The 20710-nt window shown below is 38.7% G+C and overlaps 1 protein-coding gene across 1 annotated transcript in view; it reads right to left on the bottom strand.

Moving 5' to 3' along the window:
- Window positions 1–19699, bottom strand: part of LOC109557962 (probable maltase-glucoamylase 2) — a 90707-nt gene extending 71008 nt beyond the window's left edge. Inside the window, exons 1-6 of the mRNA XM_070788278.1 lie at window positions 19594–19699; window positions 16976–17055; window positions 2632–2755; window positions 2418–2527; window positions 1957–2111; window positions 974–1145 (exon numbers count right to left, since the gene is read on the bottom strand). Coding sequence (XP_070644379.1) covers window positions 974–1145; window positions 1957–2111; window positions 2418–2527; window positions 2632–2755; window positions 16976–17055; window positions 19594–19699 — 747 coding nt within the window. The remainder of the gene's footprint in view (window positions 1–973; window positions 1146–1956; window positions 2112–2417; window positions 2528–2631; window positions 2756–16975; window positions 17056–19593) is intronic.
- Between the last annotated feature and the right edge of the window lie 1011 nt (window positions 19700–20710).

The raw sequence follows: 20710 nt of genomic DNA, 5'->3' as shown, positions 1-20710 counted from the left end.
GAGGGAAGATAAGAAAGAGAAAAGAAAGGGAAGGGGAGAGAGGGAGGAGAAAGGAAGGGAGAGAGGGATGGAGGAAGGGCTCCTGTACTACAAATAAGTTACTGCTCTAAACCAGCTTTTCTCCCATTCTAATGTGCATGTGATTCACTTGTGGGTCTTGTTGAAATGCAGGTTCTGCTTCGTAGGTCTGGACTAAGGCCTGAGGTTCTGCATTTCTCTAACAAGCTCCCAGGTGATGCCAACCTCACTGTCTCTGGAATACACGTCAATCAGCATAACAAAGCAGCCAAAAGAGGCATTTTTTTTTTAGTCTACAAAGTTTTACTGAGAATGGCCCCCGCTGAAGCTTTTCCCTAGACACTACTCAGTTACTGAAGACAAACAAAGGTATTTTGCAGATGTTTTTTCTAGTATACATTAGGCTATAATATAATCATTAAATTATATTTTCCTTTAGGACTTCCCTGGCAGTCCAGTGGTTAAGATTCCACGCTTCCATTGCAGGGGTACAGGTTTGACCCCCTGGTGGGGAAACTAAGATTCCCACATACCATGCAGTGCTGCTAAGTTGCTTCAGTCGTGTCCAACTCTGTGCGATCCCATAGACGGCAGCCCACCAGGCTCCCCCGTCCCTGGGATTCTCCAGGCAAGAACACTGGAGTGGGTTGTCATTTCCTTCACCAATGCCATGCAGTGCAGCCATAAATAAGTAAGAAAACTTTCTCATAAAAAACTACATTTTCCTTTAAAAGTGAGATGCTTTCCAAAATCTGTATATGACTGATTGTGAGTTTATAAACCTTATGAACAAATATTCTTCAACACAAACAGATCTATATAAACTGGGCAAAATATCAATGTAACTTCGTAGGTTACATCACTTGATGGTCTACTTTACTTTGTGGGTTACTTCCTGGAAAGAAGAGCAAGCACTGCTTGCTGTGAGCCATCGGCAGGAGGCTGGGAGCCTCACCTCGGTAGGGGTGGCGTCCCGGGTGAAGATGGGCCAGGTCTTCCAGGTCATGTTGTGGCGGTACTGCTGGTGCACGTGTTCGCCCAGCCCGTACACGTTGGCACTGGGCAGTCGCATGGAGAGCTGCAGGTACTGCTGGGCAAACTGGAGGGGCCCAATGCTGGTGTCCAACCTGGAGAAAGGGCCATGGAGTAAGAGCTGTCTGTGCCAGCAATCTCTCTGCTTCCCTGCCTGTCCACTCGGGGAACAGCCGTTTCAGGTGTTACCATCATCTGCTTATATGCTACCTTTGAAGGCCCTTCTAGGGTGTCTCCGATTCTTTGATTCTCAAGGAGCACAGCCCTGGAGATATGAGGCCAGCTATTCAGTGCAACCTCACCCATCTACTTCCATCAGCGTCCTGCCAGGCACCACTCTGGATGCTTTATAAATAGCACCTCAGCACACACAGCAGCAGTGGCTGTTTTGATTCCAAGGAAACAGAGACTGAGGAGGTGAGGTAATTTGCCTAGGATCACACAGCTGAGTGGTAATTCACGTGTGACAAGATTGCATAGATTTCACTGACATTATTATCCTTATATTTTCTCCAGTACATTTTCTGGTTTAAGTTTAAGCTGCTGATAGGTGCTCACTGGTAAATTTTTCAGGAAATAATACTTTGGAATGATAAATAGTGAAGTTGAGTTCCAGTGTAAATGGTAATCTAAAAGAATAACATTACCACTTTTAAAAACATACATGAATCACAAGGGTATTTACATAACTGAGCAAATGAGCACATTACATTTCAGTATTCTTTGTTCTGCGATCATGACAGATTACCAGTGTTAATGATTTACGGTAAGAGCTTTGACATTTTTGAGGTTCAAACATTTTCCCAAGTCATACTCATCTCTTCAACTACCTGCAATTAAGTCAGAATGAATTGCACTCACTGGGAGGTATATTCAAAGGTACACAAAGAAGGTTGAAAAGCTCACAAGACTCTTTTGTTGCTGGCCCTCATTATCTTGATGCTGAAGGGTTTGTGAATGACTTCTAGATGATAGCTCAAATTGGAAGCATCAGCATTCCCATCAAAGAGCTTAACATTTTCATGGGGGACTTCATAGCGCATGTTATTGAAATCAGTGATCTGTCGGACGGAAAACAGAAAGGAGACTTCCTTTTAGAGCTTCTACAAAAATTTTCACTCTCAAATAACCCCCAGTAATGACAACTTCTAATTCTTGACCCTTGGTTTCCTGATTTGAAAAGGAAATAAAAAAATCACGAGTCCCCCATCAAATAAACATCAGTCTGCCCATCCTATCAGGAAATTCCTGCAGACAGAATCAAAGGCACCTCCTGCCTTCAGAGCTTATAAAGGAGAATGATCTGAACACAGCATGGAGGCTCCGCTCTCTGCAGAGATGTCTTCAGTGATAACTATCAAGCTAACCTTAAAATGGAAACGATTGGATGTCTGATATTCAGCTCTGAAGAGGGTGTCGATTACATCATATCCAAACAGAGATGGTGATGGCAGCCTTCTCAACTGGGCCTCATACTCTAGACGTCAAGGAAGGAGAGAGAAGTATTTGGTCTTTATTTTGCAGTTAACTTATCTGGTCCATATAAAGTGATCCCGGGGGCAACATTAGAGCAGTGCTCACCTGTGCTTGTATTTTTAACCAAATTGCTGATTTCGTAGCCCCAGTTCCTGGGGAAGAAGCACCAGGGGATGGCAGTATCTGGCACAGGTTTCCAGCAGCACTTATATCTCTGTCGGCAGACATCCTATAACAACATCACAGAATGAGCATTACATGAAATGAAGGAAAATACTAGTCATCTATTTATTTGTAACAAATTTTACGCCAAGAAGAATTTCTGATGGGGCACAATTCCATTCAGTCATGTATTTATTCTTCTTTTATTCATACATTTATCCAGCCATCCAATATACATGTATTACCTACTCAACAAGGAGCTATTAATAATAATACAGATAAATAAGACCCAGTTCTTGCCTTTAGCAAACTTACAATCTTCTTGTAAATCCAGGTACTTACAATATGATGAGTGCTGCAATGGTGTGCCCAGGGGCTGAGGGGACACACACACCAGCCACAATGTCCAGCCTAGAAGACTGGGGTGGGGATGGGTGTAGGGTGGGATTCCAGGTAAGTGAAAGGAAAGTCCAGCCCTAATTCACTAGGAGGGGTTAGACACGTGACCAGCAGAGCAGGACTCCAAGCAGAGAAAGGAGCATTGCGCAAGAGACTCAGTAAATCTGTAAGTTCATTGTGCCAAGAATACCAAGGGAGAGAAATGAGACTGGAGGCTCACAGTATCCATACCAACAGTGAGTTGAATGCTGGACCAAGCACTATGGACTTTCTCACGAGGAAGAGTCATGGAAATAGCTAACAATATGTGGATTCCCAAGTGGCGCTAGTTAGTGGTAAAGAACCTGCCTGCCAATGCAGGTGAGACATAAGAGATTGGGTTGGATCCCAGGGTTGGGAAAATCCCCTGGAGGAGGGCACGGCAACCCACTCCAGTATTCTTGGCTGGAGAATCCCATGGATGGAGGAGACTGGCGGGCTATAGTCCATGAGATCGCAAAGAGTTGGACACAGTTGAAGTGACTTAGCATGCACACGGCATGAAGAAATGCATTTCTAAGAAGTAAGAAAAGGAAAGCAAAGGAACACAGAGAAAGTTAAGATCAAACTAGGATAGACAGTGATGTCAAACAAATTTACAGTGTCCACAAGATAAAAAATAAACCACACTTGGTCTTTCACAGTGCCTTGATTATAGATTTTTTAAAAATTACTATCATTTGGTGAGATGTATTTTCTAAAGTTCCTACAAATTTTCTTTTTCATGTGTTGCCCATCCTGAACCCCCCTCCCACCTCCCTCCCCATCCCATCCCTCAGGGTCATCCCAGTGCACCAGCCCTGAGCACCCTGGCTCATGCATCAAACCTGGATTGGCAATCTGTTTCACATATGATAATATACATGTTTCAATGATAGATTAATTTACATAAAAATTTGTTTTGTTATAATAAATTAAATGGATGGCAAGTTGAACCAAAATGTTGAAATAAGCACAGGTATTCACCTCTCCACCCAACTGATTCTACATGAATTGACAGAAGTATCATTAAGAAAGAAATTACAATTCCATTGTAAAACAGCAAAATATAGTTCAGTACAGCAGACCAGAAAAGTTATGAAATTCCTGAAACACAGAAAATCAACTTTATCAGCTCTAGGGAAAACACATATTTATAGCTTAAAACACAAGAGAAGAAAAAGAACTGCTCCAAGCTGGGTAGGTGTGAAGAAGTGGAAGAGAAACCTGGGATGTAGCCCTGGATGATTAATTGGGAAGCTCTCACAGCTACTGGTTAGCTCCTGCTAATGGGTGGGCATCTGAAAGTGTTTATTCATAGGTTAAGGGACTGAGGGAGCTTCCCAGGTGGCTCAGTGGTAAGAATCTGCCTGCCAATGCACGATGTGCTGGAGACATAGGTTTGGATCAGGAAGATCCCCCTGGAGGAGGAAATGACAACCACTGCAGTATTCTTGCCTGGAAAATTCCATAGACAGAGGAGCCTGGTGGCCTATTAGTCCATGGGGTCACAAAGGGTCAGACATAACTGAGCAACTGAGTAAGGGAGTGAGGAGACATGCTGGGAGCCAGAAGGTATGGCAACGCAGCAGCTAATAAACTGCCCCCACACAGGCCACCAGCACCACCCCAAGATAAGTATCCATTTTTCTCTCCAGCAGCCCTCTCCTCCTCAATTCTCAGCATAAGCTAAGGCAAATAGGGCAGGCAGTCATAGATAATGAAATACAAAGATGACAGTCAAGCCACCCAACATTTGAGAGAAACTAACATCATAATCCATACATGACTACTGGAAAAACCATAGCTTTGACTAGACAGACTTTTGTTGGCAAAGTAATGTCTTTGCTTTTTAATATGCTATCTAGGTTGGTCATAACTTTTCTTCCAAGGAGCAAGCATCTTTTAATTTCATGGCTGCAGTCACCATCTGCAGTGATTTTGGAGCCCAAAAAAGAACACTGAAGAATTGATGCTTTTGAACTGTGCTGTTGGAGAAGACTCTTAAGAGTCCCTTGGACTTCAAGGAGATGCAACCAATCTATCCTAAGGGAAATCAGTCCTGAATATTCATTGGAAGGATTGATGCTGAAGCTGAAACTGCAATACTTTGGCCACATCATGCGAAGAACAGACTCATTTGAAAACACCCTGATGCTGGGAAAGATTGAAGGCAGGAGGAGAAGGGACGACAGAGGATGAGATGGTTGGATGTCATCACCAACTCAATGGACATGAGTTTGAGTAAGCTCTGGGAATTGGTGATGGACAGGGAAGCCTAGCATGCTGCAGTCCATGGAGTTGCAAAGAGTCGGACACAACTGAGTGACTGAACTGAACATCATGATAGGAAGGGACCAAACTTAATAAACAAATTGGAGGAAGCAGTTGATAGAAAAAATATTATTAGCCTTCAAAATAAATGTAATTACTACCTTCAGACACAGGCACACAGCAGTTGCTTCCATTAAGAAAAGCAATAAATAGTGCTGAAAGTGAAGATATCTAACAGCAAGGTTTAAAATTCAGTATTTGTACTGAATAACAAAAAGGAAACAATAAAAGAAAGAAGCATCAAGGCAAGAAAATAGTTTTAATTCAATTCAAGATTATCCAAGAACATAATACACAAAGATAAATAAATGGAAGTAGAAAGGGTAAGTCAAGTGGCCAATGGACTCACAGAGCAACATTCAGCTAGAAGATTCCAAAAGGGGTGAAAAGAGAAATAGAGGAGGAAAGGGGGAACCAAGGAAAGAGAGAAAGTAATGTTATATATCACGAGCAACTTAATATACAACACAGGAAACTGGAAAAGAACAAAATAAAGCCATAAAAGCTACATGAAAAACTAATAAGTAAAAGCAGTAATTAATGAAAGAGAAAAGAAGCAAGTACCTACAGTCAATTCAAAACATGAAATTTTTTTTCCAGGTAATAATCTAAGAATATGTGCTACTGTGTTGTCAGCGAGCATTGTAAAGTAAGCCAGACATCCCCATGAAATAGACCTAGCTTCTACTATTGCTTTGAAATTCTATTTTTATTATAAACTAAATTTAAGTGTACAAATATGAGAATATGAATATGTGTTTAGGGACTTCTTATTATATTCTAATGGTGTACATATCAATTCCTGCTATAATTCCACACTGATAATTATTATAGTGTGAAGACATGTTTTGGTGTTAGTTTGGCAGATCAATAAACCTAAAGGAGACTCTTTGAAAAGATCTAAGAATATGAAAACATTATCAAGTCCTATTTTGACAAAGAGGGAGGGGAGCAAACAAGATTAGGAACAAAAAAATGCAGAATGACACCAGATACTAGGATTTCTTAACATAAATAAGAATTAAGAGAAAACTGTTTGCACAAATATTTACCAATGAATGGGAAACTGTAATTTGAATCTTAAAATAGTGAAACATTAGATAATCAAGATTAGATTAGAAGAGACAAAAAATCAAATGACCATTAACCATGAAAATTGTAAAAAGTAGTCAAAGGCCTTTCCCTAAAACAATTATATTTTGCCCTTATGATTTAAGGAATAGAATATTCTCATGTGTATATATATATATATATATATATATATATATATATATTAAGAACAAGGTAAAAAAGCGTTCTGATTAATTTTATTAAACTAGAATAATCCTGGCAACAAACTAGATAAGGAGAGGCCAAGCAAACAATCAAATAAAAATATAAAAGCCAATTTCACTTTAAAAAGATAGATATGTATCTTTTGAAGATAGAAACTCTTCAAGCCAGGAGGGAATGGCAAGACATACTTAAAATGATGAAAGAAAATAACCTACAGCCCAGATTATTGTACCCAGCAAGGATCTCATTCAAGTATGAAGGAGAAATCAAAAGCTTTTCAGACAAGCAAAAGCTGAGAGAATTCTGCACCACCAAACCAGCTCTCCAACAAATACTAAAGGATATTCTCTAGACAGGAAACACAAAAATGGTGTGTAAACTCGAACCCAAAACAATAAAGTAAATGGCAACGGGATCATACTTATTAGTAATTACCTTAAACGTAAATGGGTTGAATGCCCCAACCAAAAGACAAAGACTGGCTGAATGGATACAAAAACAAGACCCCTACATATGTTGTCTACAAGAGACCCACCTCAAAACAGGGGACACATACAGACTGAAAGTGAAGGGCTGGAAAAAGATTTTCCATGCAAATTGGGACCAAAAGAAAGCAGGAGTCACAATACTCGTATCAGATAAATTAGACTTTAAAACAAAGGCTGTGAAAAGAGACAAAGAAGGTCACTACAGAATGATCAAAGGATCAATCCAAGAAGAAGATATAACAATTATAAATATATATCCACCCAACATGGGAGCACCGCAGTATGTAAGACAAATCCTAACAAGTATGAAAGGAGAAATTAACAATAACACAATAATAGTGGGAGACTTTAATACCCCACTCACACTTATGGATAGATCAACTAAACAGAAAATTAACAAGGAAAAAAAAAAAAACAAAAAACATGTATCTATAAAGCTCACTAAAGCAAAGCACAGTAAAATGAGGTATGGCAATAAAAGGCGTTAAATTTATCAAATAAAAACAAAATAATAAAGTGCTGAAAAATTAAAGCTGTCAATTCTGTAATAGATATTTATTGAAAGTATCTTTTGAAATGGGGGTGAAAACACCTTCAGAGAAATGAAAGCTAAGGAAGCATGCACGAGCTATAAAAAATGATAAAGTCCTTTATGAATGATGATAATATCAAAACAAAACTGGGAAATACAGGAAGGAGTAAAGAGCACTATGAACAGTCAATACATGGATAAACATTAGAAACTATTCTCTTTTCTTAATTTCTTCATGGTAAACTATCAACATTATATTGTGAAATTTTTCAGAAAAACAAAGAATATGGTATGACATAGTTCTGTCTTAGATATTATGCAAGTGGGATGAATACTGAAAATAACTAAAGTACCTCATGGTACATATTTTCAAAAAAAAAAAGAAGACCGTGGTGAGAATTTTTCTCTCTCTCTCTGACAGGGGGAGAGGTGAGACAGTAGAGGGGAGAAGTACTATGTGGGATTAAGAAATATAAATAGTATAAATAACATATGATATATGCACTATTATTATACCCATTTCATACATGAGAAAACAGAGGCATAAGGAGTTCGAGGCTTGCCCAAGTAATGGAGATAGAATAGAATAGTTATACAGGTAGTTATAAAAGTCCCAGTAGGGGATTATAGGTAGAAAAGGGAAACCTGGGGAAAAAAGAAAAAAAAAAAATAAAAAGATAGATATGTAAAATTTTAATAAAATGTTAGCAATCTGAATTCATTAGGGTATTAAAAGAATTAACTCATAATAGTCAAGAGAGGATTCTCAAGAGAATGCTACAGTGGTTCAAAATTAAAAAATCTTTTTAGTATAATTCACAACATTGACAAAAAAAAATTATATAATCATCTCAAGCACTTTTTAATATATAAAAATGACCCAAATTTTAAAAGGAAGTTATTAAATAAGATATAGAGAACAACTAAATTCAGGTGAAAACAAAACCAAAAATATATAAATATATGTACAAAATATATAAATACCTGTGTTAACATAGGCAAAAGCTTAGAAAATTCAAGGGAAGGCTACATACAAAGCTCTTGACCTGATTCTGGGGAGGTGATTTGGAAATAAAGAGAAAGCATTACAAATATGGACTTTCCTATTTTTATTTTGTACATAACTATAATGTCTGAATCTTTCATACTAAAGGAATATATCCAAGTATAGATTTTGTGATTTAAAAAACAAAAGAATATGTCACAATACTACTCATTTAGCAAGTATTTTAGATGCTGGTCTCTAAGATTCAGACACGACTGAGCAACTTCATTTTCACTTTTCACTTTCATGCATTGGAGAAGGAAATGGAAGCCCACTCCAGTCGTCTTGCCTGGAGAATCCCAGGGACAGGGGAGCCTGGTGGGAGTCGAGCAGAGTTGGACACGACTGAAGCGACTTAGCAGCAGCAGCAGCAACAACATCTACTATAATTGCTCTGAAAAATCACAGTATAAATGTGTATGCCTGTGACTGATTCATGTTGATGTATGGCAGAAACCAATGCAATATTGTAAGCAAGTATTCTCCAATGGTTTTTCCTGTGGTCATGTATGGATATGAGAGTTGGACTGTGAAGAAGGCTGAGTGCCGAAGAATTGATGCCTTTGAACTGTGATGTTGGAGAAGACTCTTGAGAGTCCCTTGGACTGCAAGGAGATCCAACCAGTCCATTCTAAAGGAGATCAGCCCTGGGATTTCTTTGGAAGGAATGATGCTAAAGCTGAAACTCCAGTACTTTGGCCACCTCATGCGAAGAGTTGACTCACTGGAAAAGACTCTGATGCTGGGAGGGATTGGGGGCAGGAGGAGAAGGGGACAACAGAAGATGAGATGGCTGGATGGCATCACTGAGTCAATGGACATGAGTCTGAGTGAACTCTGGGAGTTGGTGATGGACAGGGAGGCCTGGTGTGCTTCGATTCATGAGGTCGCAAAGAGTCGGACACGACTGAGCGACTGAACTGAACTGATCCTCCAATTAAAAGTTAATTAAATTAAAATAACTAAGTAAATATAACAGATCAATCTTTCACGCTTATTATAAACAAAGCAATTACAGGGAAGGACAAGGAAGCCTGGCATGCTACAGTCCATGGGCTCACAAAGACTCAGACACAACTTCAGTTCTGTTCAGTTCAGTTCAGTCGCTCAGTCGTGTCCGACTCTTTGCAACCCCATGAATCGAAGCACTTCAGGCCTCCCTGTCCATCACCAACTCCCAGAGTTTACCCAAACTCACATCCATCGAGTCAGTGATGCCATCCAGCCATCTCATCCTCTGTCGTCCCCTTCTCCTCCTGCCCCCAATCCCTCCCAGCATCAGAGTCTTTTCCAATGAGTCAACTCTTCACATGAGGTAGCCAAAGTATTGGAGTTTCAGCCTCAGCATCAGTCCTTCCAATGAACACCCAGGGCTGATCTCCTTTAGAATGGACTGGTTGGATCTCCTTACAGTCCAAGGGACTCTCAAGAGTCTTCTTCAACATCACAGTTCAAAAGCATAAATTCTTCGACGCTCAGCTTTCTTCACAGTCCAGCTCTCACATCCATACATGACCACTGGAAAAACTATAGCCTTGACTAGATGGACCTTTATTGGCAAAGTAATGTCTCTGCTTTTGAATATGCTATCTAGGTTGGTCATAACTTTCCTTCCAAGGAGTAAGCGTCTTTTAATTTCATGGCTGCGGTCACCATCTGCAGTGATTTTGGAGCCCAAAAATATAAAGTCTGACACTGTTTCCACTGTTTCCCCATCTATTTGCCATTAAGTGATGGGACCGGATGCCATGATCTTCATTTTCTGAATGTTGAGCTTTAAGCCAAATTTTTCACTCTCCTCTTTCACTTTCATCAAAAGGCTTTGTAGTTCCTCTTCACTTTCTGCCATAAGGGTGGTGTCATCTGCATATCTGAGATTATTGGTATTTCTCTCGGCAATCTTCATTCCAGCTTGTGCTTCTTCCAGCCCAGTGTTTCTCATGATGTACTCTGCATATAAGTTAAATAAGCGGGGTGACAGTATACAGCCTTGACATACTCCTTTTCCTATTTGGAACCAGTCTATTGTTCCATGTCCAGTTCTAACTGTTGCTTCCTGACCTGCATACAGATTTCTCAAGAGGCAGATCAAGTGGTCTGGTATTCCCATCTCTTTCAGAATTTTCCACAGTTTATTGTGATCCACACAGTCAAAGGCTTTGGCATAGTCAATAAAGCAGAAATAGATGTTTTTCTGGAACTCTCTTGCTTGTTCCATGATCCAGCAGATGTTGGCAATTTGATCTCTGGTTCCTCTGCCTTTTCTAAAACCAGCTTGAACATCTGAAAGTACACAGTTCACATATCACTGAAGCCTGGCTTGGAGAACTTTGAGCATTACTAGCGTGTGAGATGAATGCAATTGTGCAGTATTTTGAGCATTCTTTGGCATTGCCTTTCTTTGGGATTGGAATGAAAACTGACCTTTTCTAGTCCTGTGGCCACTGCTGAGTTTTCCAAATTTGGTGGCATATTGAGTGCAGCAGTTTCACAGCATCATCTTCCAGGATTTGAAATAGCTTAACTGGAATTCCATCACCTCCACTAGCTTTGTTCGTCGTGATGCTTTCTAAGGCCCACTTGACTTCACATTCCAGGATGTCTGGCTCTAGGTGAATGATCACACCATTGTGATTATCCGGGTCGTGAAGATCTTTTTTGCACAGTTCTGTGTATTCTTGCCACCTCTTCTTAATATCTTCTGCTTCTGTTAGCTCCATACCATTTCTGCCTTTATTGAGCCCATCTTTGCATGAGATGTTCCCTTGGTATCTCTAATTTTCTTGAAGTAGGAAGTAAAAAAACACCTGGAGTAACAGGCAAATTTGGCCTTGGAGTATGGAATGAAGCAGGGCAAAGGCTAATAGAGTTTTGCCAAGAGAACACACTGGTCATAGCAAACACCCTCTTCCAACAACACAAGAGAAGACTCTACACATGGACATCACCAGATGGTGAACACCAAAATCAGATTGATTATATTCTTTGCAGCCAAAGATGGAGAAGCTCTATACAGTCAGCAAAAACAAGACTGGCAGCTGACTGTGGCTCAGATCATGAACTCCTTATTGTCAAATTCAGACTTAAATTGAAGAAAGTAGGGAAAACCACTAGACTATTCAGGTATGACCTAAGTCAAATCCCTTATGATTATACAGTAGAAGTGAGAAATAGATTTAAGGGACTAGATCTGATAGACAGAGTGCCTGATGAACTATGGATGGAGGTTTGTGACATTGTACAGGAGACAGGGATCAAGACCATCCCCATGGAAAAGAAATGCAAAAAAGCAAAATGGCTGTCTGAGGAGGCCTTAGCTGTGAAAAGAAGAGAAGCCAAAAGCAAAGGAGAAAAGGAAAGATATAAGCATCTGAATGCAGAGTTCCAAAGAGTAGCAAGGAGAGATAAGAAAGCCTTCCTCAGGGATCAATGCAAAGAAATAGAGGAAAACAACAGAATGGGAAAGACTAGAGGTCTCTTCAAGAAAATTAGAGATACCAAGGGAACATTTCATGCAAAGATGGGCTCGATAAAGGACAGACACAACTTAGATGGAACAAAAATTAGATTATAGCCATACAATCTCCTTAAAAGTACTTACTAATTCTCCAAATATATAACTGATATTCCTGCTTCATCCTCTTTAAATACAAAATAGGTTGGAAGGGATCAGTGGAGAAGTTTGGGAATTTTGGGTAACTTCTAGGCTGTTGAGTTTCCTAACTCTGAGACAGATATTTAAGTAGCCCTGCTACCTCTGAGGCTGAGATCTTTAGAGTTCAAAAGATCAGTTACATTGCCATAAATCATTCCAAAGTCTACCAACCTCTATTAAAAAAAGAAAAAAAAAAAAACAGGTAAGACAAGAAATCCAATACAGTCAGATAAACACAGCACTTCTGCATGAAGTCTGCCCTAACATTCCTGTCTCAGTTTTAAGGCACTTCCTGTATCCCAGACACCAGAAGTGAAGTGAAACCTTTGAGATATACATACGGCCTTTTTGGTTTCCATAGTTATGCAATAACACAGATCCTCATAAACTCACACCTGGATTATGGCAACTGACTCATAACAAATCTATCTCTATGCTTTCCTTAGCACCAAACTTTTCTAAAGAGTACTCTTCAGTTGTCTTTCTCATAGACTTTTATGTCATTTTGCCCTCAGAAATTACTGACTAATGGAACTTGAGAACTGAAAATAGGCTTGGAAATTATCTTATTCAACTTCCATTTGAGGCAAGGATTTTTTTTTTCAGTAGAGTCTCTGATGGATGCTTTAATTCTGTGAAAGATCTGTAGCCAACTTCTTTCAAAATCAGAGATTCCTCTTTAGAGTTAATATTTTACTTTTACTTTTAATGTTTACTGAAATGTTATTTCTTATATTATTTAAAATCAGTCTCCATTTTCTAAAACCTACTATAGCTGCATATCCCAAAGTATACAGAAAAATTAGAATGAAAAAGTATCCTTAGTGTTACAAGGAGAAAAATGTACATTTGAAAAAATCTTAAATGGTCATTATTTGCAGGTAACACTGTTGTAAAAGGAAAATCCAAGAGGCCATAGACAAACTAGGAGAATTAATAAGTAAATTTAGTGTGATTTCTGTTTTAAGACCAGCAAATATTTAAAAAATCAACTTTAAATCTATATGCCAACAACAGCTAAATGGAAAATTAAAAATAATATTTAAATAAAATCAAACATAAAGTACTTAGAAAAATTTTGGAAAAAACTTATGTCTTCTGTACCAAAAATCTCAAAACCAAAATCTTAATAAATAAGTAGAAAAATATATTGCATTCATGGATTAGAATATTCACTTATAAAGATGTCAATTCTCCCAAAATTAATCTATGAATTTTATGTGATCAGAATCAAATTTATGGTGGGTTTTGAGAGGAAGCTGACAGGCTGATTCTAAAATTAATTCAGAAATCTAAAGGGTCAAAAATAAGCAGGGCAATCTTAAAGAAAAATAATGATTTGGAGAACTTACTCAAATACATGTCAAGACTTACTATGTTGCTGTTGTTCAGTTGCTTAGTCTGGTCTGACTCTTTTGTGACCCCATGGACTATAGCCCACTAAGCTCCTCTGTCCATGGGATTTTTCAGGCAAGAAAAGTGGAATGGATAGCCATTTCCTTCTCCAGGGGATCTTCCTGACCTAGGATCGAGCCGCATCTCTGCTGATCCCACATTGCAGACAAATTCTTTACCGTTAGAGCCATCAGGGAAGCTCCAAGATTTACTATAAAGCTATAATAAAGAGCTTTTCTGGTGTCTTAGAAGGTTAAGAATCTGCCTGCAATGCAGGAGACCTGGGTTTTATCCCTGGATCCAGAAGATCCCCTGGAGAAGGGAATGGCAACCCACTTCAGTATTCTTGCCTGGAGAATCCCATGGACAAGGAGCCTGGAGGGCAACAGTCCATGGAGTCACAAAGAGTCAGACACGACTGACTAACAGTAATGAAGGTAATGTGAAATTAGCAAAACAGCAGACAGACTAACACTGGAACAAAATAAGAGACTCTAGAAATAGATCAACATAAACAAAGATATATGATTTATAGTAAAGGTGGCATTACAATGCAGAGGGTGAAGGATGGTAATTTCAGTAAGCAGTGATGGGTCTATTAGAAATTCAAGGAAAAAAATATTCTGGACTCCTACCTGACACCATACACAAAAGTCAACTCTAGACTTATTTTAAGATCTCAGTGTGGAAGATAAAAACAACAATGCCTTTAGAGAAAAAAAAATAGAAATACATTTTTCTAACCTTGGAGTAAGCAAGAATTTTTAAGTAGAATACAAAATTCACTAACTATAAAGTAGGTTTGTTAAAATTAAAAACTTTTTCATCAAAAGTCACCATGAAGAGTGTTAAAAGTCAAACCACAGTGTAAGGAAATACTTAAAATTTATATGACAAAAGATTTGTATCCAAAATATGTAAATACTACAAAGTGATAAGAAAAATATGAATATCCCAATAGAAAAAACTAGACAAAAACAAGAAATGGAAAAGACCCTTCACAAATATGATTATCCATCTAGCCAATCAGGGTATGAAAGTGTCTAACTTCATTAGTCATGAGGAACAAACAAATTAAAGCCACAGAACAGTTATATTGAAAAAGAAAAACATACAAAGAGTAGGTTAGGATATAGAGCAAATGAACTCAGGAGGGAATGTAAATTGGTACAAATACTTTGAGAAAACATTTTTGTATTATCATGGAAGATAATTAAGATAAAAATCCTATGAACTGGATTTTTCATTGTTTAATTATTTGCCTAGGGTATAACTATAAGGGTTGCTGTACTAGTCTCTCAGTTATGTCTGACTCTTTGCGACCCCATGGACTATAGCCAGCCAGGCTCCTCTGTCCATGGGATTATCCAGGAAAGAATACTGGAGTGGGTAGCCATTTCTTCTCCAGGGGATCTCCCCGACTCAGGGGAGAATCCAGGTCTACTACATTGGCAGGCAGATTCTTTACATCTAAATCACCAGGGAAGCCCATATAAATATATACTCAATGACAATAAAATGAGCTATATAAACCACTTTAGAAACAATGAGAAATTTAAGTTGGTCAAATTGTATAATTAATATAATATGTTATAGCATAATATATTATATCAATATAATATATAATAAAATTTAATAAATATAATATTTACTATAAATAATATTTGATAAAAATAAAATAATCTTTAGTAATAAAAGAAGCGCCAGTTAGCAAATATAATAAACTATATTTACAACAAAAACCTTGTATATGCAACATCTAGGAAAAATATTTCATAATACATCTGTAATGAAATATATCTTTCCCATTCTGTTGTTTTCCTGTTTCCTTGCATTGATCGCTGAGGAAGGCTTTCTTATCTCTCCTTGCTATTCTTCGGAACTCTGCATTCAGATGCTTATATCTTTCCTTTTCTCCTTTGTTTTTGCTTCTCTTCTTTTCTCAGCTATTTGTAAGGCCTCCTCAGACAGCTATTTTACTTTTTTGCATTTCTTTTCCATGGTGATGGTCTTGATCCCTGTCTCCAAAGGAGATCAGTCCTGAGTGTTCATTGGAAGGAATGATGCTAAAGCTGAAACTCCAGTAATTTGGCCACCCCATGGGAAGAGTTGATTCATTGGAAAAGACCCTGATGCTGGGAGGAATTGCGGTCAGGAGGAGAAGGGAATGACAGAGGATGAGATGGCTGGATGGCATCACTGACTCGATGGACAGGAGTCTGAGTGAACTCCAGGAGTTGGTGATGGACAGGGAGGCCTGGCATGCTGGGATTCATGGGGTCGCAAAGAGTTGGACACGACTGAGCGACTGAACTGAACTGAACGAAATATATATGAAAACAGTTGAGAAATATGCATATATGTATAAAAGAGTTGAAATGAAAAGAGGTTGTATTGAACATGTTTTTAAAATGAGAAGGTTTAAAATTATGTCACTGTTACCTAAATTAAACCTAAAATTTAATGCAGTCCTAATTATGGGATGTAGAATATAGAATATGAGATAAAGAAATACAGTCTAAATATCTATACCTTTATGATAAAGTCATTAAGTTACAATTAAGAAGGCTTCCAATAGTTGACATTCTTATGGAAACTACTCAAGTAGAAAATCTATGTTTTCTAACATATGTTCTTTGGGATGACTTGCCAATAACATGATTTCAGAAGATTCTTATTATAACAAGTCATTTGGGCTCTACAACAACTCAGTCATTTATATATGCTTGATGGCCTCTATTCTCAAGGAATGTGAATTCAAGCCCTCAAACATTAACCTTTCCATGACTCCTTGGAATCACGGTAGGATACATTCAGCAACATGGAGAACTCTCCCTCTACTCTGGACTTCAGACCCCATGGCCAACCCTTTTGTTAGTTCCTCCTCCTCTTGCTTTTACCCCTGGCTGCTTCCCTGATTTCCTTGGTGTTGCCTGGTGGGCTGCTGGGGTCGCACAGTGTTGGACACGACTGAAGCAACTTAGCAGCAGCAGCAACAGCTGTTCATTTCATCAGGCAAGAAAGAAAGTACTCCAAATAAGTCAAGAGGCCCATAATCCACTCTATCACCACCCTCTCCCCACGGCACATACTCCTCTTTTCAATAAAACCCAGCAGGCCCACAGCAAGGACCATTTTTCTCTGACCTCTGTCACCTCCTGGCCAGGGGCACAGTCTATCCTTTCTGATTCGGGGATTTCTGGGCACTCTGGAACAAATGAAGCACCTGCAGAGAAATTAAAGGACAAAACTGAAAATGTGGTGTGTACTCACAGTCCTAGGGAAGAAACAGTCCTAGACTTTAGTCAATTCTCCAGTCACTAATCGCTAGTAACTGGGATCTACATTTGCATAGAATGTTTAACACTTCTCCAAGGGTTCAACACGTTTACTTTTTGTTTTGCTGGGAGTTTTTTGAGACATAATTCACATACCATAAAATTCACGTGTTTAAAGTGTGCGATTCAACGGCTTATAATATTTTACAAAGTTGTCCCACCATGACCATCTAATGCCAGAACATTTTCATCACTCCAAAAGAAACCACATACTCATTAGTAGTCACTTCCCATTTCTCTCTTCTCCCAGTTCCTGGTAAACATGAATCTACTTTCTGTCTCTATGGATTTGCCTATTCTGAACATTTCATATAAACAGAATCATAAAATATGTGGCCTTTTACATCTGGCTTCTACCTGGTGTAATATTTTCAAGGTTCATTCATGTTGCAGCATTTAACAGTACTTTATTCTTTTTTGTGGCTGGATCATATTTCATGATATGAATATAACACTTCTTAAAATCTATGCTATGGTATGCTATGCTAAGTTGCTTCAGTCGTGTCCGACTCTTAGCGACCCCATGGACTGCAGCCTACCAGGCTCCTCTGTCTATGGGATTTTCCAGGCAAGAGTACTGGAGTGGGGTGCCATTTCTTTCTCTGCCTTAAAATCTACTCATCAGTTAATGTACATTTGGGTTGTTTTCAACTTACTGACTGTTCCCTTCCACAAGGGAAGGGGCTTCCTTTGCAGCTCAGCTGGTAAAGAATCTGCCTGCAATGCAGGAGACCTGGGTTTGATCCCTGGGTTGGGAAGATACCCTGGAGAAGGGAATGGCAACCCATTCCAGTACTCTTGCCTGGAGAATTCCATGGACTGTGTAGTCCATGGGACCACAAAGAGTTGGACACAACTGAGCAACTTGCACTTTCATTTTAGTGGGTGTAAAGGATATTTCATTTGACTTGAATTTCCCAAACAACTGATGATATTGACTGTCATTTTCATGGCTTATTGGCCATTTATAGACATTCCATGAAGAAATGTCTGTTAACTCCTGTGCTCATTTTAGAAATTTGATTATTTTTCTTCTAATTTTGAATCATAAGATTTACGTATTCTGAACGCTAGATCATTTTCATGCACATCATTCACAAATATGTTCCTCCTTTAGTGGATTGTCATTTCACTTCCTTGATAGTGTTCTTTGAAGCACAAAATTTTTTTATTTTGAAGTCCAATTTGCTCTTTTTTTTTTCTTTTGGATGCTATGCTTTTTTTTTTTTTGAGTATCATATCTAAGAAACTGTTGCCTAACCCAAGGTCACAAATATTGATATTTATGCCTATGTTTTTCTTAGAATTTTATAGTTTTGGCTGTTACATTTTGAACTTTGATCCATTTTGAGTTATAGTTTTCATGTGCTACTTGCTACAGTCGTGTCTGACTCTTTTCGAGCCCACACACTGTAGGCTGCCAGGCTCCTCTGTCCATGGGAGTTTTCAGACAAGAATACTGGAGTAGGTTGCCGTTTCCTCCTCCATAGGATCTTCCCGACCCTGGGATCAAACCCTCGTCTCTCATGTCTCCTGCATGGGCAGGCAGATTGTTTACCATTAGTGCCACCTTGGAAGGGGGAACTTTCATGTATAAGGTGAATGTGATAACCACTACACCATGGAAAGAAGGCCTGTATATATTTTCATGTCATCTTACAAAATCATAGTTGTTCCTAGAAAATACCTCAATGTTTACTGTGAAGAGTGGTGAAAAGAATGAATAGGTAGGATTATGCTGTGGGTACAGGTTCTTTTCACTACACACTAAATCTATATTGATATAGTGAGCTTTATCAAGCAGAGTAAACCTCAAACTCATTTTAAGAAAAGATTTTTGTATTGTGTATATTATTATTTGGAGTACAATGTGTGCAGGGAAGGCTTCCCTGGTGGCTCAGATGAAGGAAAGAAGGCATTCTGTGGGATGTTTCTATGAGAGAAGAATTTCAAATGTATCCATGAAGAAATCATAGGCATTTATCAGAACATGGGCTGGAGGCGAATTGTAATTGACATATTTAGGTCAAGTTAATCAGTCCCTAACTCTACTGGAGCCCAATTTCTTTCTCCATAATGTAAAGGGACTGGGCACTGTTAACTATTCTTCTTGAAGACTTTTTTATTTCATTCATGACTCTAGGTTGAAGGACAGGCTTCTGATGAGTCTCATTTTGCATTTTGCTAAAATTACATCAAATGGGACTTGGAAGACCTTGAATATTACTAGCATTTCATTTTAGGTATAGTTGTAGAACAAGAACACAGCATTTGGAAATTTATCTAAATTAATTGTGGATATAGACTGTGAATAATGCCATGTGGTGGCATGCTGAGGAATAAAGAAATAAAAGGATGTCTTTGGCATCCTGAGGGGACTTCTGTTTCACTCCTTCCAATCCAATAGCCACAAGCATCTCCCTTACCTGAAGGCTTCTCCAACAGAAGCATCAGAAAGAGGATATCTACAGCAAGTACAATTATGATGAAGATGATCAGGAGGATTTCCAATGCACTAAGCTTCCTCGCCATCTAGATGAACACAGGCAACAGGATTAAAGTAAACTGCAAAACCCCATCATTCCAAAAAATAGGTAGGCATCCTGATTAGTCTCCAACTCCTTGCCAGCTGACATGATTATCAGCATTCCTCTTTATGCAATCCAGAAGTATCTGTTCCAGGTCATCACAGTGTCTCCAAGAAACTCTGGTCAGTGCATCCAACACATGTAGGACTCTTGTCCTTTTTGTCTGCAAAGGGATCGATTACTGTCTAAGGAAAAATACATCAGACATAAAGAACTGAAGGGAGGGAAGGAGGAGTGGAACAGAGCATGGGAGAGACAGGAAGGGTTGAGATGGCTCCAAAAGCCACTTTGATCTTCACACCCTCCCTGGGCAGAGAAACGAAGGTCCACTCAGGGAGGGGGAAGGTAACAAAACCTGAATCCAGGTCTTCTTATTCCAATTCCTATGCCGGTGATGCTGAGGTGTTTAACTGTTTAGAGCTCACTAAGCCTTTTAAGAATAGGGTAACAGAAATGAAACTAGTCCTGATCTTCAATATAATGCTTACTTGTATGGTCAGGGCACACAAATCCATGTAAATGTAGTGGCTCACAGTAGCTCTAAATATTGAGCCCAGATCCAAGTTCTAAACATCAGGCATAGATACAACTTTTAAAATATTTGGTATTTTAGAGGGTATGAACTGAACTAGGAATCAAAGAACTTCACATTCTTATCCTAGTTTTCATACTGACTGATGGGTATTTCAACTATTTGGATGTGTATTTCCCATATTATCTCCAACATTCCAGACAAGATAACTATTTTGCAGCAACTATTTTATCTCCCTGCTTCTCAACTCGAGCTTTTCTATAAAAATTATCCATATTTGGGTAAGTTCTGGTCCTTTTCTCTCTCTTTGCAATGAAAGAGTTTTTCCTCTTCTTGTCTCAGTATAATCCTAGTATCTATTCCCTAGATCTCAGAGCCTTTGAATTTTTCAAACTTCTTATTCTACCAGGTACGCGTCTTCCC

This window comes from Bos indicus, chromosome 4, assembly GCF_029378745.1.
Source record: "Bos indicus isolate NIAB-ARS_2022 breed Sahiwal x Tharparkar chromosome 4, NIAB-ARS_B.indTharparkar_mat_pri_1.0, whole genome shotgun sequence".
In the NCBI taxonomy this organism is placed as follows: Eukaryota; Metazoa; Chordata; class Mammalia; order Artiodactyla; family Bovidae; genus Bos; species Bos indicus.
This window is presented reverse-complemented; position numbering and strand designations above follow the sequence as displayed.